Source organism: Suricata suricatta, chromosome 1, assembly GCF_006229205.1.
Source record: "Suricata suricatta isolate VVHF042 chromosome 1, meerkat_22Aug2017_6uvM2_HiC, whole genome shotgun sequence".
NCBI lineage: Eukaryota > Metazoa > Chordata > Mammalia > Carnivora > Herpestidae > Suricata > Suricata suricatta.
The window spans coordinates 112,785,487-112,803,939 of record NC_043700.1 but is presented as its reverse complement, the minus strand read 5'-3'; the positions used below and the strand labels follow the sequence as shown (position 1 = coordinate 112,803,939).

The following is an 18,453-nucleotide window of genomic DNA, read 5'->3' as shown; positions in this document are numbered from 1 at the left end:
ATACTATAAGGATATTTTTGCTCTTATAAGGTAAGAAGAAGATAGAGTAGATCTAAATGTGAAGAAACTTACTGCATAGCTTTCTCAGCCAAGATTTTTCTGAAAGTTGCAAAAAAAAAAAATGCTTAATACAATGTCTTTAAAAGTGGTACACAGGCTGGTACCCTGTTCTTCAGAATAGAAAGATAGACAATGAGAAAAAGACAGGGTGTGGAGGAAGGAATCAAGAAAATGGACCTAAGAAAGGGTTTTATTTCTAATGCACAGGTCAAAGATGATTGTTCTAAAGTCAAACTAGCAAGGGGGGGGAAGAATGTTTTACTCTAACATTTCCTGTCTATCTTTCAGTCAAGAAAATCGAACAATAAAAACAAAAAAATCATAATTTTAATTTTTTTCATCTCAGAAGTTTCCAAGGTAAAACTAACAAGGACAAATCCAATTCCAAGCCAATGCCTAATTAGATCCAGCGCTAAATTTTTTTTCAAAAGTTTACTTATGTATTTTGAGAAAGAGAGAGAAAATGCAAGCAAGTGGGGTAGAGGCAGAGAGAGAGAAGGAGAGAGAGAATCCCAAGCAGGCTCCAGGCTGTCGGTGCAGAGCCCAACTCAGGGCTCAGCCCCATGAACCATGAGATCATGATGGGGGCCAAAATCAAAATTTAGACACTTCACTAACTGAGCCCCCCAAGTGCTAATTTATCAGATGAAAGCCATCACCACAGAACCAGTGCTCACTATGTATTTCTAATGCTCACAAGTTCAAAAAGAACAATTATTTCTGTCAGTTCTCTGAATGTGGTTTTAAGGAGGGGGCACCTGGCTGGCTCAGTCAGTTAAACATCTCACCCTTGATTTCACCTCAGGTCATGATCTCATGATTCATGAGATAGAGCCCCGTGTTGGGGTCTGTGCTGACAGTGTGGAGCCTACTTGGAATTCTCTCTCTCCCTCTGTCTCTCTGCCCCTCCCCTCTGCTCATACGCACACTCTCTTTCTCTCAAAAAAAAAAAAAAACCTTAAAAAATTTACTTTGAAAGTGGTTTTTGAGAAAATAGAATAAAGTAAGAGTAATAAAATGAACAGCTGGGGGGAGGACAGCCAGCCTGAAAAACAACAGCTGAAAAGGTTCGCACGTGCGCACACGAATTAAGGATCATCCTATTTCATGTTCCAAAACTGAGACACTTTTACAGAATAGTGTCTATGAAAAGCTAATAATGATGCACTTCAACACTTTAAAAGGGACAGATATAAACTTTACCTTTTAACTTGTGTTCTATGAGGTAAGTTCATAAATTACACATCACACTGGTAAAACTTCCCTAATTGATAAGCTGATGGTGAACACATTAAAATTCTCTTTTATCAGTTTATCACCTTCTAAAAAAGAGTACTTTTTTGGGCTAACAACTTTCTATTTCAGCTTCCATCAGAATTTTATGTTTTTATATAGGAGAAAACTGATGAGAGTGAGTGTGAGTCTGGAAAAAAAAATGGCATATTTTTAGGTGCTAAGATGCAAAACTTAAAATGTGATCATATTTAACAAAAACTTCTAATCTACTTCAGATCAACTCATATGATTGGGATTAGGCTCCTGCCTTATCTCTTCAAACTTGAAACAAGTATGGAAAAAACATCAGATACATAAGCAGTGGCTTGGGACCCCTGGGTGGCTTCAGCTCAGGTCACGATCTCACAGTTCCTGAGTTCGAGCCCTGTGTCGGGCTCTGTGCTGACAAGTCGGAGCCTGAAGCCTGCTTCAGATTCTGTGTCTCCCTCTCTCTCTACTCCTTCCCCACTCAGGCTCTGTCTCTCACTCTCTCAAAAATAAATAAATAATTTAAAAAATTTAATAAGGAGTGGCTCTTATGTGTGTATGTAATTCACAAGTTCATTAAAAAAATTTTGGCAAATAAAAAGAGTAAATGGAAACATTAAGATGAAAACATTATCTGAAACTCAGTTTGATGGTTTCTTACGAAGTTAAACATAAATTTGCTATATAACTCAGCAATTTCACTCATGTATTTCAACCCAAAGGAAATGAAAATATGTGCACAAAGATTTAATATGCAAATATTCACAGTAGCACTATTTGTAAGTCAAAAATTGGTCATAATCCAAATGTCCACCAACTGATGAATGGCTACATAAACTACGGTACGGTATATCCATTACAGCAGAATACTATCGAGCAAGAAAGAGGAATGAAGCACAGACACAGGCCACAACATGAAAGAACTTCAAAGACAGCGTGCTACCTTAAAGAAGCCTGATGCAAAACATCACTTGGTGGAGGAGTCCAGTTACATGAAACGTTGCGAAAAGGACAATCGACAGACAGAAAGCAGATTAACGCTTGCCTGGGGCTGAAGGTGAGAAAGGAACGTCCCTGCAAACAAACGCGATGGGCCTTTTTGGAATGCCAGAAATGTTCTCAAATTGGATTGTGGTCATGGCGCATGACTCGATAAAAATATGAAGAAGCACTTAACTGTACACGTAAAATGAGTGAATTTTATGGCATGTCAATTATATCTCAATAGAGCTGTTTTAAAAGATAATCCAAGGGGCGCCTCGGTGGCTCAGTCGGTTAAGCCTCCGGCTTCGGCTCAGGTCAGATCTCACGTTCGTGGGTTCGAGCCCCGCGTCGGGCTCTGTGCTGACAGCTCAGAGCCTGGAGCCTGCTTCAGATTCTGTGTCTCCTTCTCTCTCTGCCCCTCCCCCTCTCATGCTCTGTCTCTCTCTGTATCAAAAATAAATAAAACATTTAAAAAAAAAGTTTAAAAGATAATCCAATAAAGTGCATAATGGAACATGCACTTCTTAAGTGTACACCTCCGTGATTTTTACCATGTGTATACACCCATGTACTCAGCACCCAGATCAAGATACACAGCTTTTTTAGCATTCCAGAAATGTTGCTTATATCCTTTTCTAACCATAATCCATCATCCCCTCCAAAAGAGGGGTTACCACTAATTTGCTATCACCTTGATTCGTTTAGTCTACACTGAAATGTCAGTGTTTCTTTTGCTCAACATATTTGTGAGACTCATCCAAATTGATACTGATATCAGCAGTTTATTCTTTTGTATTGCTGTGGAGTATTCCATTATATAAATATACCATAATTTGTTTATAAATTCTTTTGTTAGAGAACATCTAGGCTGTTTCCAGTTTGGGGCTATTGTGTATAAAGCTGCTATGAACATTATCTTAGGTGTCTGCTGGCAGATATGTGCACTCATTTTTCTTGGGTATATACCTAGGAGTACAAATGCTGATTCAAAGAAGAAGCAAATGTTTATCCTGGATAAAACTGCCATACAATTTTCCAAAGTGGTTAAATACATTTCTATTCCTACTAACAATGCCTAAAAGTTCCAGCTGTCGCACATTCTCACCAACAGTTGGTATTGTCAGTCCAGTTAATTTTAGCTATTGTGCAAAAACTGGCATTGTGTACCTCATGTAGGGGTGGCCTGCCATGATTTTAATTTGCATTTCCTTGATTAAGAATGAAACAGAACACATTTTCATATATTTACTGCCATTTTGATATCTTCTTTGGTGAAGTGCCTGTTCAAGGTTTTAGTCCATTTTTTAATAAGTTATGTCTTTTTCTTATTACTTTATAGTTCTTTATTTGGAATATAAATCTTTTATCAGATATATGTATTATAAATATTGTTCCCTAGTCTGTGGCTTGTCTTTTCTCTCTCTTAATGGTGACTTGATTTACAAAAGTCTGTAATTTTAATGAAGTCCAATTTATCATTATTTTCATTCCTAGTGGAGGAACGAGTTTTTTTTAGATAGAATGGAGGAGAAGGGCAGAGGGAGAGAGGGGGAAGAGAGAAAGAGAGAGAGAGATTGAGAAAGAATATTAAGCAGCCTCTCAATCCCATGACCCTGGGATCATGACCTGAGCTGAAATCTCGAGTCGGAGGCTCAACCAACTAAGCCACCCAGCCACCCCTTGCAGTTAGTGTTTTTTAATGTCCTGTTTAAGAAATCTTTGCCAAGGTCATGAAATTGTGTTTTTTTCCTAGAAGTGTTATTACATACCTTTCACAGTTGAGTCTCTGATCACTGATCAAATTTTTGTATATGGCATCAAAGTTCCTTTATTTTCCTATAAAGATACCCACCTGATACAGCACTGTTTATTGATAAAAGTATCCTTTCCCACAGGATTGCAGTGGCACCACTGCCATCAATTAAGAACTGTATTACACACGAGTCTGTCTCTGGACTCTATCGTGTTCTATTGTTCCATCTTGTCCTTGGGAAATGCTAATGTCTTAATTACTGAAACTTTACAGTGACCTTGAGCTAGGGAACATTTTAACGCACAAATTTGTTGTAGCACTTTGTGAGCTGTTCTTTGTTAAGAGAGGCAAATGCCAAAAATTAACTATTTCAAACATTACATGTCATCACATATCTACTTTGAAGAAGATAAACTCCTCAATGGATGAAATAAAAATCTGAATGTTTTTTCACCACATAAGGCTTACAAAATCTACATGACCCCTTATGTGAACTGTAGGAACCCATTAAACTCCAGAATGAAAATGCCTTACCTGAGTAAGGTAAATGGTGTCTTTGAATGTCTGTAATGGATCTGTACCTTCTGGGAGTTTGAAATGAAATCCAATCTGAAGCAACATTTCATTATTACCATCTGCATGATGTTGGCGATGGAGTGAGAATTTGCTGCTGTAAGACCAGTCCTTTTTAGATGACACCTTTCAAGTAGAGAATAAGAGGTACAAATTGAGAAGTTAGGAGTGAAACTACATTTCTAACAAACGTGAAAAGTACTCTACACACTGGAAAAGAGCTCAAGGTTTGTTCTGCGACTCTAAGTTTACTGATGGGAGATGCTTTGGCCATCATCCTGGCTATTGGTGAAAGACTAGCCCCGTGCAAAACTGAATCACAAAACTAGGCCTTGGCACCTATACATTCCCTTTACTCAAATCTTTAGAAAGTTACACTTTGGCATTTCTGTCAAAAGTCTTATCGTCTCAGGGCCTGGGTGGTTCAGTGGGTTAAGCGTCCAACTTCGGCTCAGGTCACGATCTCACAGTTCGTGAGTTTGAGCCCCATCCCAGGCTCTGTGCTGACAGCTCAGAGCCTGGAGCCTGCGTCAGATTCTGTGTGTCTCCCTCTCTCTCTGCCCCTCCCCCACTCATGCTGTCTCTCTTTCTCAAAAATAAACATTAAAAAAAGTCTTGTCATCTCAAAACATTATTCCTGTTTTTTTAAAAACATTTATTATATTTATTTTTAAATGCCAATTTATTTATTCAAGTAAATAAATGATCAAAACTGAATAATGACTGAAATCAGCATTCTGTTAAAATGGTCAATTTTTTAAATTTTTAATGTTTTTATTTATTTTTGAGAGAGAAAGACAGCATGAGCAGGGTATAGTCAAAGAGAGAGGGAGACACAGAATCTGAAGACAGGCTCCAGGCTCTGAGCTGTCAGCACAGAGCCCAATGCGGGTAATGATATGAATATATGTCATAATCGGTAAACCTGATCTTCTGTTATGCAGAAAGCTTTCTAACTTGTAACAGCCATGGTTTGAGAGTCTTATATTTTCAGCTCTAACAATCTTTTCAGAAGGAATTAGGAAGTGCCAGGTAAGGCTCTAATTGCTTAAGAATATTAGTTCATTTAAGGGCAGCTGAGTGGTTCAGTTGGTGAAGCATCTGAGTCTTGATCTAGGCTCAGGTCATGGCCTCACAGTTCGTGAGTTCAAGCCCTGCATCAGGCTCCTCACAGCCCAGAGCCTGCTTGGAATTCTGTCCCTCTCTCTGACCTTCCCCTGGTCTCTCTTGCTCTCTGTCTGAAAATCAATAAATAAACTTTAAAAAGAATATTAACTCACTTAATCCACATAACAATCTATGAGTCAGTATTATTATTGCTCTGTTTTAGAGATGAGGCTCAGAAAAGTTCAGTGTTTTGTCCAAGTTCCTAAGCTACGTGGCACAGGGTAGCTCCAGCCTCTAGTTCCTTAAACCTAGATGGCTCTGAAGAAAATCAGTCTTTCATACAAATCCAATGGCTAGAATGGGTTATAGCAATACCAACAGCAGCTTACATATGTGTCAAGAACAAGATGCTAAATGCATCAATGTATAAATTAACTTAATCTTTACACATGATGCCATGCACACAGGAGTGCCTGCACGCAGACATGCACAAACACATACACATACTTTCTTTTTCTCGCTCTCTTGTTCCCTTGCCCTCCCCTAAGAGGTATTTTAACCTCTTATTAAACCCCTTTACAGATGAGGACACTAAAATTCAAAATGATTAAATATTTTGTCCAAGGCAATATAGCTAGTGAGTGGCAGTTCTAGTTTTCAAATCCAGATTTGTTTATTCCATAGCCCAAGCTTTTCATCACTGTACAATATTGATAATGGGCTGTTGAAAAATACAATTATTTTACAAAGAAGTAATGATTCCCAAACTAGAAAGGGACATTTCAATTTTTGTTAAATACATGAAAAAACTCTAAATAAAAGAACCTAAGCTTTATGTAAAGTTATTCTTTTGGTTTATTTTCCCAACTAATGAATTCAAATTCTCAACAAAGCAATGTAGCTCAAAAAGAGGTGATAACCAAATAAAAGATTCATAATGAACAGAACTTATAGAACTTGGCTTCAGCTTTCCCTATTTTAAAATATAGTGTTTAGTATCTTTGAACAACATCAGGCATTTCACAAAAACACAGCAATTGCATTATTTCAGGAGGTGAATAGAAATGCTAACAGATTTTTTAAAAAGGTTTAGTAATTCATAATACTCACTCACCTTCCTGGAATGTAGTGAAAGAAAAATGAATCAGCTCTGGTGTTAGATAATTAGTCTGAATCCAGATATGCTATCTGGGGATAATGATGGAACTCTCACTCCCTAGAACCTTCATTTCCTCCTGGGCCTCAAAGGGTGGGGCATGGAGGGGGGGAGCGGAGGGAGATTATTGTTAAATGAAACAATGAGTCTCTGGTACAGAGCATCTGCTCAGTAAATATTTTTGCTTCTTTCAGCCCTTCCTTCCCATTCTAGCACTTGTCCCTACCTGACTCAGGATACTCAACTCCATCTTCCTTCACCTTGAAACAACAGTATTCCACAAGAATTATATGTTATATAATTATATATATATATAATATTATATAATATTTATTACTCCCATAATATAGGAGTAATAAAAAAACGGGGCAGATCTAAGCTGATAACACTATTTATTACAGTCAAAAATACAACATAACTTCAATGTGTGAAGCAAATATAGTTGTGTTTAGGTGGTAAAACAGAAAGATTTTGAAATTGTCTTAAAAATTTTTTGTGGCTACTTTACACAAGTGACAGAGGAAGGGAAACAAAAACTACAGGTACATGATTATTTCAACAGATGAAGAAAAAACACTTGACAAAATCCAACACCCTTTAAAAAACTTTTCTTAACATTTATTTATTTTTGAGAGACAGAGATGAAGTATGAGTATCGGGGAGGGGCAGACGGAGAGAGAGAGAGACAGAATCGGAAGCAGGCTCCAGGCTCTGAGATGTCAACACAGAGCCCGATGCGGGGCTTGAACCCACAAACTGTGAGACCATGACCTGAGCTGAAGTCGGATGCTTAACCGACTGAGCCACCTGGTGCCCCACCAACACTCTCTTATAATACAAGCACTCAACTGACTAGGAGTAAAAGGGAACTTCCTCAACCTGAGAAAATGCATATACAAAAAATTTATAGTTAACATGTTACCGAACAGTAAAAGACTGAAAGTTTTCTCATTAAGAAAAGACAAAGATGTCTGTTCTCACCATTTCTATTCTATATTGTACTGAAGGTTCTAGCCAGGGCAATAAGTCAAGAAAAGTTAATAAAAGGCATCCATACTGCAAAGGAGGAAGTAGAACTAATTCTATCCGCAGATGCTCTTATATATAGAAAACTAAAGGATTCACAAAAACTCAAGCTAATAAGTTCTGCAAGGTTGCAGGATATCAGTTCAATATAAAAAATCAATTGTCTCTTTATATACTAGTAATGAACCATATGAAATAAAATAATACCATTTACAAAAAAAATAAAATACTTAGAAATAAATTTAACTAAAGAAGTATAAGCTTTGTACACTGAAACTACAAAATAATGAAGACATCACATGTTCATGGATCAAAAGACTTCATATTTTGAAGATGGCAATACTTCGCAAACTGATCTACTGACTCACCGCAAACCCTATCAAAATCCCAGTTGACTTTTTTGGAGAAACTGGGAAGGTGATCCTAAATTTTTTTTAAATTTTTTTTATGTCTTTTATTTATTTTTGAGAGACAGAGAGAGACAGTGTGAGCAGGGGAGGGTCAGGGAGAGAGGGAGGCACAGAATCTGAAGCAGGCTCCAGGCTCTGAGCTAGTGGTTAGCACAGAGCCCGATGCGGGGCTCGAGCCCATAAACCATGAGATCATGACCTGAGCCAAAGGCGGATGCTCAACCGACTGGGCCACCAGGTGCCCCAGGTGATCCTAAAATTGATAGGTAAATGGAAGGCACCCAGAACAGGCAAAACAATCTTGAAAAGAAGAACAAAGTTGGTGGACTCACACTTCCTGCTTTCGAAACTTACTACAAAGCGACAGTAATGATGACAGTGCATATTAGCATAAAAGAGACAGATCAATTAGAAACAAATTGAGAATTCAGAAATAAACTTTAACATTTATGGTTAATTGATTTTGACAAAGGGGTCAAGACAATCAATGGGGGAAAGAATAATGCTTTCAATAAATGATATTTGGATAACTGGATATCTGATGCAGAAAAAAATGAACCTGGACGTCTATCTCATACCACATAGAAGAATTAACTCAAAATAGGTCACAGATCTACACATAAGAGTTAAAATTAGAAGACAACACAGGAGTGTAACTTTGTGATCTTAGATTAGAAAATGGTTTCCGAGGGGGTGCCTTGGTGGCTCTGTTGGTTAAGCATCTGACTTCAGTTCAGGTCATGATCTCACAGTTAGTAGGTTTGAGCCCCGCATTGGGCTGTGTGCTGACAGCTCAGAGCTTGGAGCTGCTTCGAATTCTGTGTCTCCTTCTTTCTCTGCCCCTCCTCGGCTTGCATTCTGTCTGTCTCTCACTCTCAAAAATTAATAAACATTTTTAAATGTTTAAAAAAAAAGAAAATGGTTCCTTAGACACAATACCAAAAGCACAAGAGACAAAAGGGCAGACTGACAAGTATTTCTGATAACTTCAAAATTTAAAACTTTTGTGTCTTAAGTAACACTGTAATATAAGTAAAAAGAAAACTTACAAATCAAGAGAAAATATTTGTAAATCATTTATCTATTAAAAATACACAGAATGTATATAACACTTATAATTCAACAACAAAAAGACAAATAAATAACCCAGTTAAAAAACAGGCAAAGGATTTGAATAGATATTTCTTTAAGGAAAATACACAAATGGCCAATAAGCACATGAAAAGAGGCTCAACATCATTAGTGATAAGAAAACACAAATTTCCTGTAAATGCAAATTTCCAGGGAAGTGTTAAAAAAAAAGGGGGGGGAATAAGTGCTGGCAAAGATGTAGACAAATTGCAACCCTAATACATTTTCTGGTGGGAATGTAAATGGTGCAACCATTGCAAACTGTGGGAAACGGTTTGGCAATTCCTCAGAATATTAAAGTTACCATATGACCCAGCATTCCACTCCAAGGTATATACTTAATAGAACTAAAAACATATGTTCACAAAAATATGCATATAAATTTTCACAGCAGCATTATACACAATAGCCAAAAAAGTGGAAATAACACAAATGTACATCAACTGATGAACAGATACACAACACTGGTATATCCATACAAGGTAATAGTATTCAGCAATGAAAAAGAATGAAAACTAATACATGCTGCAGCATGGATGAACCTGGAAAACATTATGGTGAGTGAAAGAAGCCAGCCTACAAAGATCACATATTTTACCACTCCAATATATAAAGCGTGGGAAAAACCAGGCAAATATATAGACAGACAAAGAAGACTAGCGGCGCCTAGAGCAAGGCGGGAGGGACTGAAAGAGTGGGGGGTGACTGGTACTGGGAACAGAGTTTCCCTGGGGTGATGAAAACGCTCTAAAGCTAGGTGGTGGTGATGCTCGCACAACTCTGTGAACATACTGAAAACCGTTAAAGCACGTATTTTAAAGGGTGCATTGTATGGTCCGTAAATTATATCTAGTAAAGTTGGGTAAAAAAGAACACATACAACTCTGAAATTGCATCCAGTAGTGAAACTGATTATGTAGGAATAAGGAAAGTGAAATGCCATAGTGAAAATCAAATAAAACAACATGAAATAAAAAGAGGAGGTGGTGGAGGGGGAAATAGAAGAGGTAGAAGAGGAGACAAAAGAAAAATAATATGACCTCATAACATTAAACAAAAGTTTATTTATCACATCCTTTCCTCTTACCGTAGCAAACCATGCAGTCCTGAATAGCTGTAAATGATAAGACAGGTGTAGGATAGGGGAGCCTGGGTGGCTCAGTGGGTTAAGCATCCGACTCTTCATTTCGGGTCAGGTCATGTTCTCATGGTTCCTGAGATCAAGCCCCGAGTGAGAATCTCCCCCCCTGCTTGGGATTCCCTTGCTCCCTCTCTATTTCATTTAAATAAGAGGTAGATTTCATTGGACTTTCTGAACCACTGTTGAGAAAGTGACACAGGCCCACACCCTACGATTCCGAATCACTGGGAAATCAAAATTGGCTTACCTTTTCTAATGTACTGAAGGAAGGCCAGGACTGATATCCATATTCAGATACAAATCGAGCCTTGGGGAAATTTTTCCAATTCCAGCAATCATTGGTATAGTCATAAAAATGTACATCACCAAAATTCTCGTCATAAGGGTTGGCAGAGAGCCAGCCTTCTTCAACACTTTTGGCCCCATTTGTAGGACTGGATATGATAAAAGGACGAGTCTTGTCTCTCTGAGTTCAAAAATAAAATGGTTTAAGAGATATTTTCACCTAGTAAATTTCAAACCATTTACTTTTGTAAATTAAGTTTTAATTTTAATTCAAATATAGTTAACATACAATGTAAAATTAGTTTCAGGTGTACAATATAGAGATCCAAGCCTTCCATGCGTCACCCAGTGCTCGTCCTGACCAGTGCCCTCCCTCAATCCCACAGCCTATTTCACTCATCACGCCCCACTTACCCCCTACCCTCACCTCCACCTCCCCTCTGGTAACCATTGGTTTGTTCACTATAGTTCAGAGTCTGCTTCTTGGTTTGTCGCTCTCTCTTTTCCTTTGCTCATTTTTTTGTTTGTTTTGTAAATTCCACATAAATGTGAACTCATATAGGTATTTGTCCTTCCCTAACAGATTTATTTCACTTGGTGTTATACTCTCTAGATCCATCCATGTTGTTGCAAATGGCAAGATTGCATTATTTCTTATAGCTGAGTAAAGTAACATTCCACCACCAGTGGAATATTATGTACACACACACATGCCCACATCTTCTTTACCCGCTCATCTACTGCTGGACAGCTGGGCCACTTCCATACTTTGGCTATTGTAAATAATACTGCAATAAACATAGGGATGTGTGTATCCCTTTGAATTCGTGTTTTTGTAATTTGGGGGCAAACACCCAGTAGTGTGATTAGGGTAATTCAATTTTTAACTTTTTGAGGAACCTCCCTACTCTTTTCCACAGTGACTGCACCGATCTGCAATTCCACCAACAGCACAAGGGTTCCCTTTTCTCCACATCCTCCCAACACTTGTTGTTTTTTGGTTTTAGCCATTCTGACAAGTACGAGATGATTTCTCCTTGTAGGTTTGATTGGCACTTCCCTGATGATGAGAAATGTTCAGCATCTTTTCCCATGTCTCGCCATCTGTATGTCCTCTTTGGAGAAATGTCTGTTTGTGTCAGACCATTTACTTTTTAAAACATATGATCAAGTCTCAGAAATGCCAAGTGGCTGATAGAGAAAAATAGGACCATTTGCCTTCTGCATTCAACCACCACCAGCACGTTTCTGCTATTCGCCAATCCTTTAGATCTTGTCATTATTAAAACTTGGCTTATTCCTCAGCATCTGCTCCTAATGTTTTCACACCATGTTGTGCCTTTACATTACCTACTACTACATGGGTAGTACTCAGTCCAGTGCAGAATTTCTCAACCTTGGCAGTACTGACATTGTGGCCTTGATAAACTTTGTGTATTGGAGACCAGGGAAAGGGAGTGGGGGAAAGGGAATGTTTAACAGCATCCCTGGCCTCTACCCACCAGACGCCAGGGGTACCCCTACAACACACCAAAAAACATCTACCGACATTGGCCAAACGTTCCCCTCTCTCTTGGAAGACAAAATCACTTCCACTTAAGAAATACAGGTGTAGTGCTTAAGAGTAAGAGGCTAAGTTGCAGGATCAAAATTAATACCCAGAAATCAGTAATGCTTCTATACACTAATAACAAAATAGGAGAAAAAGAAATTTAAAAACAACACCATTTACAATTACACCAAAAAGAACAAAATACCTAGGTATAAACTTAACCAAAGAGGTGAAGGGTCTCTTCTATGAAAACTATAAAACACTGGGGAAAGAAACTGGCGATGACCCACACACATCCCACATGCTCATGGAATGGAACAATCAGTATGGCTAAATAGTCCATATTACATAAACCAGGCCACAGATTGAATGCAATCCCTATCAAAATACCAATAGCTTTTTTTTTACAAAACTAGAACAAATAACACTAAAATGTGTATGGAACCGGAGAAGATCCCAAACAGCAAAAGACATCTTGAAAGAGAAAAACAAAGTTTGGAGGTTATCAAAATTCCTGATTTCTACAAAGCTGTAGTAATCAAAATAGTATGGTAATGGCATAAAATTAGATACACAGATCAGTGGAACAGAATAGAGAGCCCAGGAATAAACCCAAAACCATATGGTCAATTAATATGACAAAAGAGGCAAGAATATGCAATCGGAAAAAGACAGCCTCCTTAATACACAGTGCTGGGAAAACTGGACAGCCATATGCCAAAGAATTAACACCATAAACAAAAATAGGCTCAAAATGAATTAAAGACCTGAATGTGAGACCTGAAATCATAAAAATCCTAAAAACCATAAAAAACGCAGGCAGTAATTTTCTGACATTAGCCATAGCAACATCTTTCTAGATATGTCCCTCAGGCAAGAAGAACAAAAGCAAAAATAAACTATTTAGAGGACATTAAAATAAAAAGCTTTTGCACAGCAAAGGAAGCCATCAACAAAATAAAAAGACAACTTACTAAGTGGGAGAGGACATCTGGAAATGATATATCTGATAAGGGGATATAGATAAATGTATATCCAAAATATATAAAGAACATATACAACTCAACACCAACAAAACCAAATAATCTAATTAAAAAATGGGCAGTGGACTTGAACATTTTTCCAAAAAAGACATACAGACGGCCCACGAACACATGAAAAGATTCTCAACATCACTCATCATAACGGAAATGCAACTCAAAACTAAAATACCATTTTACACCTATCAGAATGGATAAAATCAAAAAGACTGACAGGACATGGGAGAAAGGGAACCCTTGCACACTGCTGGGTGGGGTGCGGATTGGTGCAGCCAAAGTGGAAAACAGTATGGAAGTGCTTTGAAAAACTAAATATAGAAATACCATAAATCTAATCATTCTACTACTGGGTATTTCTCCAAAGAAAATGAACACATTAATTCAAAAAGATATGTGTGCTTCTGTGTTTCCTGCAGCATTCTTACAACAACCAGTATATTGAAACAATCTAAATGTCCATCAATGGACAAATGGATAAGGAAGATGTGGTGTGTGTGTGTGTGTGTGTGTGTATAATGGAATATTTCAGAGCCAAAAAAAGATGAGATTGTATCATTTGAGATGGACCTAGAGGGTATGATGGATGGATGCACCTCAAGGATATTACGGTAAGTAAAATAAGTCAGACTGAGAAACACAACTAATATATGATTTTACTCAGAGTGAAATCTAAAACAAAAACAAGAACAAATGAATAAACAAAAAGCAGAATCAGACCTCTAAATACACAGAACAAACCGATAGTTGCCAGAAAGGGGCAGGTCAGCAGTTGGGCAAAATGGGTGAAGGAGAGTGGGAGATGCAATCTCCCAGTGATGGATTGAACAGGTCATGGGAATAAAAAGTACAGCAGGAGAAAAAAAAAAAAAAGAAAAGAATAGAGGCTATTGAGTCAGATGGACTGAGTTTAAATATCATATCAGAACCTTTTTTTTCTTTGGGACAGGTCTAAGCCTCAACAGTCTTATCTGCAAACTGGGGATAATAACTCCTCCTTCATAGGGCTACACTATATGGTAAATCACCCATGTGTGGAAGATGTAGCTAAATGTCCACCAAAATTCATGTTCCCATTTCCATAATACAGGGCTGTTCCTAGGAAGTATTTTCCTAACCAGTTTTCATCACGTGGGGCTACGTGCCTCATTCTCATCCTCTTGGGATTATGAACTCTTAACCACTGAGGTGTGAGATGAAAATCCTCAAATATTAAAATCTATTTCTTAAATCCATCAGATATGAAAAATGTAATACGAACACTATGAGAAAAAAGATTAGAAAATAAATGTTCTATAAATATTAATTAAAGCTTATACCGTCACCATTTGTGGATAGAAAAATTCTTGACACATGACTTAGCATATCAGATAAGCTAAAAATGTGAAATTTAAGGTTTTCATGACTTCTCACTGAAGTTTCTCCACATAAATGAAGAGCGCCATGAACTGAACATTTATGGGTGCCAAAATCACATAGTATTCTTCAAAAAAAATTTTTTTAATGTTTATTTATTTTTGAGAAACAGAGAGACAAAGCATGAGCAGGGAAAGGGCAGAGAGAGAGAGACACACACAGAATCTGAAGCAGCTCCAGGCTCTGAGCTGTCAGCACAGACCCCCACATGGGGCTTGAACCCACAAACCGTGAAATCATGACCTGAGCCGAAGCTGGACACTTAACCGACTGAGCCACCCAGGTGCCCCTACATATTATTCTTTTAACTATGTCTCTTTTTGTATTTGTTCAGGAGGTACCCAATATTTAAAATACCTAATTACAGATTAAAAACATATAAAGACAATGATGATTATATCACATATTAAACATTAAAGTTTTTTTAAGTTTTTTTTAATGTTTGTTTATTTTTGATAGAGAGAGAAACAAACATGAGCAGGAAAGGGACAGATAGAGGGAGACACAGAATTCAAAGCAGGCTCCAGGCTTTGAGCTGTTAGCACAGAGCCTGACACAGGACTCAAACACACAGACAGTGAGATCAGACCTGAGATGAAGTTAGACTCTCAACCCACAGAGCCACCCAGATGCCCCTAAACATTAAAGCTTTTAAGAGTTACATCTTTTGAAAGCATTACTATAAGAACAAAATGTTACTTCCTCTCTCTGAAAAAAAATCTAATTTATATCATTATATAATGTTTATGCATGTAATAAACACAAGTATAATATGCCTATTAAAAAGTAGTAATACAAAAAGAACTACCATAAGGAAAGGCTCTATGGTGGAGGTGGGAACAATCTCTTTCCTCTCCCTTTTCCTTTATTTCACATATGAACATATTCATATATGATATATATCAAGTTCTGTTTTAGCATTTATAATTATAGAATTTTAAATGACACATTAGACCAGATGGACTTAACAGATATACACAGCACATATCATCCAAAAGCAACAGAATACACATTCTTTTCAGATGCACATGAAACATTCTCCAAGACAGATCATATGTCAGGCCACAAACCAAGTCTTAACAAATTTGAGAGAAGACTGAACTCATATCAAGCAGATTTTTGACCCCAGGGTATGAAACTAGAAATCAAGAAGAAAGCTGGAAAATTGACAAATATGTGAAGATTAAGGAATATGCTACTGAATAATCAATGAACCAACACTTACATCAAAAGAGAAATTAAAATATACCTTGAGACAAATGAAAATGGAAACGCAATAGACCAAAACGTATGAGATGCAGGAAAAGCAGTTTAAGAGGAAAGATCCTAGAGATAAATGACCATTTCAAGAAACAAACAAAAAAATTCAAATAAAGAAAGACCCTAACTTTACATCTTAATAAACTAGCAAAGAACAATGTCGCCCAAAGTTAGAATGAAGGATATAACAAAGATCAGAGAAGAAACAAATGAAATAGAGACTTGAAAAACAAGAGAAAAGATCAATGAAACCAAGAACCGGTTCTTTATAAAAGGATAAACAAGTGGCACCTGGGTGGTTCAGTCAGTTGAGCTTCGGACTTCGGGCCAGGTCAGATCTTGCGGTACACAAGTTCGAGTCCCACATCGGGCTCTGTGCTGACAGCTCAGAGCCTAGAGCCTGCTTCAGATTCTGTGTCTCCCTCTCTCTCTCTGCCCCTCCCCCCACTCACACAACGTTTCTTTCTCTCTCTCTCTCAAAAAACCCCCAAAACAAAAACATTAAAATAAATATATAAATACATAAATAAGATAAACAAAATGGCAAAACTTTAGCTAGACTTGCCCAGAAAACAAAAAGGACTCACAGAAAATTAGAAATGAAAAAGATATTAAAACGGATACCTCAGAAAAACAAAGGATCATAAGAGACTACTGTAAATAACTATACACCAACAAACTGGACAACCTAGAAGAAATGGATAAATTCCTAAAAACATACAATCTTCCAAGATGGAATCATGAAGAAATAAAAAACATAAACAGGCCAATTAACTAGCAAAGTCACTCAGCAAACAAAAGTCCAGACCAGACATCTTCACTGGTGAATTCTACCAAAATTCAAAAAAGAATTAATATCAATCTTTCTCAAACTCTCCCAAAAAACAGAAGAGGAGGGGAAACTTCCAAACTCATTTTACAAGATAAGCATTATCCTGATACCAACACCAAATTGAGTCACCACAAGAAAATTACAGGCCAGTATCCTTGATGAACATAGATGCAAAAATTCTCAACAAAATATTAACAACGCAAATTCATACAAGTAAAAAAATATCGTGATCAAGAGGAATTTATTCTAGGGATGCAAGGATGGCTCAACATCTACAAATCAATCAAGATGATACACCACATCTTGTATCATTAATAAAATGAAGGATAAAAATCATGAACAGGGTGCCTAGGCGGCTTGGTTGGTTAGGCATCTGACTCTTGATCTCAGCTCAGGCCTTGATCTCAAGGTCATGAGTTCAAGCCCCACATTGGCCTCCACAATGGGTGTGGGACCTACTTAAAAAAATCGTATTATCATGTCAACAAATGCAGAAAGAATATTTGACAAAATTCAACATCCATGTATTATAAAAACTCTCAACAAAGTAACTACAGAGGGAACATAATAAAGGCTATATATTGCAAGCCCATAGCTAACATCATACCCAATGGTGAAAAACTCAAAACTTTTCCTCTAAGATCAGAAACAAGACCAGGATGCTTACTCTTACCACTTTTATTCAACACAGTAATGGAAGTGCTACTTAGAGCAATTAGACAAGAGAAAGAAATAAAAGGTATCTTAATTGTAAAGGAAAAAGTAAAGCTATCACTATTTTCAGATGACATAATGTTATATGTAGAAAATTCTAAGGACTTCACAAAAAATTATCAGAATAAATAAATTCAGTAAAATTGCAGGACACAAAATCAAAACACAGAAATCTATTGCATGTCTGTACACTGATAATTAATTATTAGAAAGAGAAATTAAGAAAACCGTTTTATTCATGACTGCATCAAAAAGAATAAAATATATAGGAATAAGTTTAACCAAGGAAGTGAAAGACTGAAATTATTATTGAAAATTATAAGACACTGAAGAAGACACAAATAAATGGACAGATATTCTGTGCTCATGGATTGGAAGAACTGATATTGCTAAAATGTCCACATTATTTAAAGCAATCTAACAGGGGCACATGCACCCCAATGCTCATAGCAGCACTTCCAACAATAGCCAAATCATGGAAAGAGCCTAAATGTCCATCAACTAATGAATGGATCAAGAAGATGTGGTTTAGGGGCGCCTGGATGGCTCAGTTGAGCGTCAGGCTTTGGCTCAGGTCATGATCCCATGGTTCATGGGTTCAAGCCCTGCGTCAGGCTCTGTGCTGACAGCTAGCTCAGAGCCTGGAGCCTGTCTTCAGATTCTGTGTGTCCTTCTCTCTCTGACTCTCCCCTGCTCACACTGTCTCTCTCTCTCTCTCTCTCTCAAAAATAAAGAACACATTAAAAAAAAGAA

At 37.4% G+C, this 18,453-nt stretch overlaps 1 protein-coding gene across 1 annotated transcript in view; it reads right to left on the bottom strand.

Moving 5' to 3' along the window:
• The window catches only part of MANBA (mannosidase beta), a 116,536-nt gene that overhangs the window by 18,019 nt on the left and 80,064 nt on the right, over window positions 1–18,453 (bottom strand). Inside the window, exons 12-13 of the mRNA XM_029942615.1 lie at window positions 10,852–11,070; window positions 4,595–4,759 (exon numbers count right to left, since the gene is read on the bottom strand). Coding sequence (XP_029798475.1) covers window positions 4,595–4,759; window positions 10,852–11,070 — 384 coding nt within the window. The remainder of the gene's footprint in view (window positions 1–4,594; window positions 4,760–10,851; window positions 11,071–18,453) is intronic.